This window comes from Callorhinchus milii, unplaced genomic scaffold (genome assembly GCF_018977255.1).
Source record: "Callorhinchus milii isolate IMCB2004 unplaced genomic scaffold, IMCB_Cmil_1.0 Scaffold4, whole genome shotgun sequence".
Taxonomy (NCBI): domain Eukaryota; kingdom Metazoa; phylum Chordata; class Chondrichthyes; order Chimaeriformes; family Callorhinchidae; genus Callorhinchus; species Callorhinchus milii.
This window is the reverse complement of record NW_024704745.1, coordinates 15,261,470-15,265,729: the sequence shown is the minus strand read 5'-3', so window position 1 is coordinate 15,265,729 and position 4,260 is coordinate 15,261,470. Positions and strand designations below refer to the sequence as shown.

General features: G+C 43.0%; 1 protein-coding gene across 1 annotated transcript; it reads right to left on the bottom strand.

Annotated features, from left to right (window-relative positions):
• Window positions 1–1,688: 1,688 nt before the first annotated feature.
• Window positions 1,689–3,982, bottom strand: LOC121848860 (acetyl-CoA acetyltransferase, cytosolic-like; the record flags this gene model as incomplete). Its single annotated transcript, XM_042334048.1, has 4 exons — window positions 3,925–3,982; window positions 2,677–2,823; window positions 1,838–1,960; window positions 1,689–1,741 (listed from the first exon to the last, which is right to left on the bottom strand). Coding segments are annotated over exons 2-4 (306 nt in total), but the record flags the coding sequence as incomplete, so codon positions are not given.
• Between the last annotated feature and the right edge of the window lie 278 nt (window positions 3,983–4,260).

Genomic DNA, 4,260 nt, shown 5'->3' with positions numbered 1-4,260 from the left:
GACCATAAAAAATTATCTCCAATGTATACAGTGTAGTATCTTGTAATGCTGCTGTTAATGTTGCAGAATTGAAAAAGATGTTGGGATTGTAATTGTGTTGAATTTTTTTTATATTGACTGCACAGATGCAGATTAAATTTGTTGTGCATATAAATATAATCTAAGCCGTTTCCTGATGAAAGTAGTACTGTCACATCTATTCCTGGTTTAAGTCGGCAATGAATATTGTTTTGCATAACAGTATATAAGCAATAGGTATTGTTCATTCAGGAGCAATGCACACAAAGTTTGTGATTGAAAAAGGGATCTAGATTCTGATTTCTAAAAGTGAGGTATAAATTGATGCTGACATTTTAAAATGAGTTTCACCCAACCCTCACAAGTCCTCTTGTTGTAAAGTTTATTTTGTATTTTTCAGTACAAAGGCCCGTACTTCTGCATCAATCATTCTGCGAGGAGCAAATGATTTCATGTGTGATGAGATGGAGCGCTCCCTACATGATGCACTCTGTGTTGTGAAGAGAGTGCTTGAGTCCAAGTCTTTAGTTCCAGGAGGTGGGGCTGTGGAAGCTGCACTCTCCATCTACCTGGAAAACTATGCAACTAGTTTGGTATAGGTTTAATTGTATTTCAAGATTATTGGAGGAGGGAACTTTTACCGTATGCTTTGAGCTGATTAACCAGGGATTACTGTCCCTATTAATTTGCAGTATTAAATTAGGCTTTCAGCCTATCTGCTCTCACTTTGTGGAACTCCAACGAGAGCCCTATCACCTCAACTCTCCCTTACCTCCTTCAAGGTCCTCAAAACCTTCCTCTGACCGGTCATCTTCCTGGCCCCCATCCCTCCCGAATCCAACCCCAGCTTGGATGCAAACCCTCGACTGCAGTGGCTTGGGACATCCTCCCGACATGAAAGGCGCTTTATAAATGCAATTTGTTGTTTTATTACATCCCACATTGACCCATTGGGTGAATCAGGAAGTAAAAAGGATCAATTGCATTTAGTTGTAGTGCCAATTGTTATATCTGCATTTCTCACCTTCTCTGGGTTTATACCCAGTTCCTTGACAACAGCTACAGACTGTGATGCAAAAGCTTCATTGATTTCGAAGAGATCAACTTCATCCAGCGTCCAGCCGGCTTTTTCTACCTAGAATAAATAGTAAATCTAAGTCATTACCCTCGAATCTGAAGATGATGGAATGCACAGTGGGTGAATCATTGGTTGAAAAGAAAACAATCTACTTGACCCTACTTCAGGGGGGACACAATTTGACCGCTCCTCAGTCAATGATATCAGCCATGTGAGGAGTGACCGAGCAGACCTTTTCCAAATGGGAAAGGGAGATACCTGGAGTTGAGCCACGACCCCAGTCTCGTCTCCTGCAGGTGCTTAAAAAACAATAGCAGAGTCCTGGGGGCAGAATAGCTGCCAATTCTCTCACTTGCAGGATAGCCCATTCCCAAAACAGGAAACACCATATAAAAGTAGAGATGTGCTAATAAATGAACATGTCTGAGTCTGGTTAAGGCTCTATGCTGTGAAGAGGTATAAGTATTAACAATATTCTTGTATTACTTACGGCCTTCCTTATTGCTGCTATAGGCCCGACTCCCATAATGGCAGGATCCAAACCAGCCTCGGCCCAGGATATAATCTGAGCCAAAGGTTTCAGGCATTTCTTGTCAGTTTCTGATTTCTTCATCAGAATCATAGCTGCGGCCCCGTCATTTATTCCTGCAGAACAGCAAACAGAGTGTGTTGTCAGTAAAGTTACTGCCTTCTTTTCAACGACTTTATAAGCAAATTACAAAAGTGATTCTTTCTGCTGACCTGAAGCATTAGCAGCAGTGACAGTGCCAGATACGCCCTTTGCAAAAGCCGGCTTTAGTTTAGACATGGCTTCGAAGGTGCTTCCGTGACGGGGAAACTCATCGGTTGACACCTCGATAGGCCCTGAAGAGAGAGAGAGGATGATGTTAGATTATTAAGGCTCCTAATTAAAATGTAGCACTTCGAGGCTACACAATAGTACCAAATAAAATTTTAATTTCATTATAAGTGTTATACATTTAAAAACAAGTGTGGCACATATGTTAGTCGAAGTGAATAATGTTGGCCTCTGTCTGGTTGAGTGCCAAATAGTTTGGAAGACCTCTTGCAAGCCCATAGGGTTTAGGGCAGACTGGATGACATAAGATCACAAAAGAGGTTTGGATAAATAAAACCTTTCGGCCTATTCAATCTGAGCCTTCCAGAATATCCATGCTATCATCTCTCATTACCGCATAGTTTTTTTAAAAAAAGTGTCCAGCAACCTAGCTTCTGCCATCCCTCCTGGTAATCTACTGCAGTTGCAGCAACGTGTAAAGAAACACTTCTTGTTGTGTGTCCTAAATAATGTCCTTTACAACTCTGAACCTGTACCTTGTTTTCTGCTGGCTTGGTATATCTGAATATATTCTTGTAGGTTTACTTTCTCAATCTCATTCAATCTCATTCAGCATCTTATATACCTCTATAGAGGTCCCCTCTATGACATTTGTTTTTGAGGCTTGAAAAAGCTTAGAATATGCAACTTTCTGAAACCTTCTCCTACACGCACTCACACGCGCTCGTGCAGATGAACCAGTCAGTCTCAAAATCTCTCCTCCTAGGAGTACAGCACATACCTCTCCTGGAAGGGACGGAGACAGGAACAATTTCTTTTTCAAAATAGCCAGCTTTCTGTGCTGCCTCAGTTCGGTTCTGGGACTGTACAGCAAACTTGTCCTGCTCCTCTCGACTCACATGCCACTGCATCGCCACGTTCTCAGCTGCATCGAGAGGACGAGAAAAGTAATTCGGGAAACGTTCTGTAGCTTCAAACCTTTATATAAATATGTGCATGGCCAAGAGACCGTAGCTATACATAATGATGGCTATCAAGTAACATGCTACTTTACATCTACGTCCGTTCTATGAGCTTGCACAGCTTTGGTTCACACATTCACACCCTCCAAGGTGGTTTTAGGATAACACACACCTTCCTGGCTTCTGTTAGGCCAGTCATCACAGTGTAAAAGTACTGCCCTCGGGTGACTTTGCTTATCTGTCACCACAGAGGATAATTTTAAAGATATATTGTTGCTCTAAAAAGGTTAAAAGCTTGAGCTTCCAAGGAATTCAACCACAGAATCTTTTGGTCTTAAGTTGGCTGAGCCATGTAGGATGCCTGGGTCTCCACCAAGAATAGTATGTTTCTATTCGCGAGGATGTTTAAAGTGCTTCACAACTATGAAGTGTGTAGTGACTGTGTATTTTGTAGGAGCATCTTTAGTCAACAGTCATGTTCCCTTTACAGTTCAGAACAGAATTAACCTCCTCCATATTTTGAACTTCAGAAAGGATTCAGGTTTGTTCCAGTAAATTTGTTCACATTTTTCCAATCATCGATGAGCACCTCCACAGCTGAGGTAGTTAATACACGACTGTGTCTTGGAGGCTGGGAACAGGCACTTTGGATTGCAATCTGAGCTCAAACACATTGTGCCCATTATTTCAGTATCTAATTTTAAGAAATAGTTACAATACATGATTAAATAGAAACAAAAAGAACATTTTCTATTCAAATAACGCCCCCCATTTTTAATCAGAACAATACTATCTTATAAATTTATCAAACCCTGCATATAGATTGCTCCATTCCCAAGCTGCTCTCTTTGAGCACTTGGTTGACAAAGGCACTGCCTGGCGTTGAACTGAGACTTGGAAGACCCAGATTTGTGCCAGGTTACCTGGTCTCAGCTTGGCAGCAGATGGGATGTTACAATTAGTTTGTATAAGTAGGAGGAAAAATACAGCCAGTGTTCCCACTTCTTATCACATTCAATGGTCCTGGCTGGAAGGTGCTTGTGTGTGGACAGGAAGAGACTTGTCTGTGATATTCCATCTCCTCTCATGGTCAAACAGCCCAGTGACCCTTTACCACTCGGATTCACACATTTACAGTGTCCTCTCCTGCACCAGGCTCCATGACCCCATCATCCTCACCCGCCCGGCTCCACTGGCTCCCCATCCCTCAGAGGATAGAGTTCAAAATCCTCATCCTCACCTTCAAGGCCCTCCACGGCTTTGCCCCCTCCTACCTCTCCAACCTGCTCACTCCTTATCAACCTGCCCGCTCCCTCCGCTCAGCAGGCTCTGGCCTGCTCCATGCCCCCCGCCCGGCACGCCCCACCATCAGCGATCGGGCCTTCAGCCTCTCTGTCCCACCC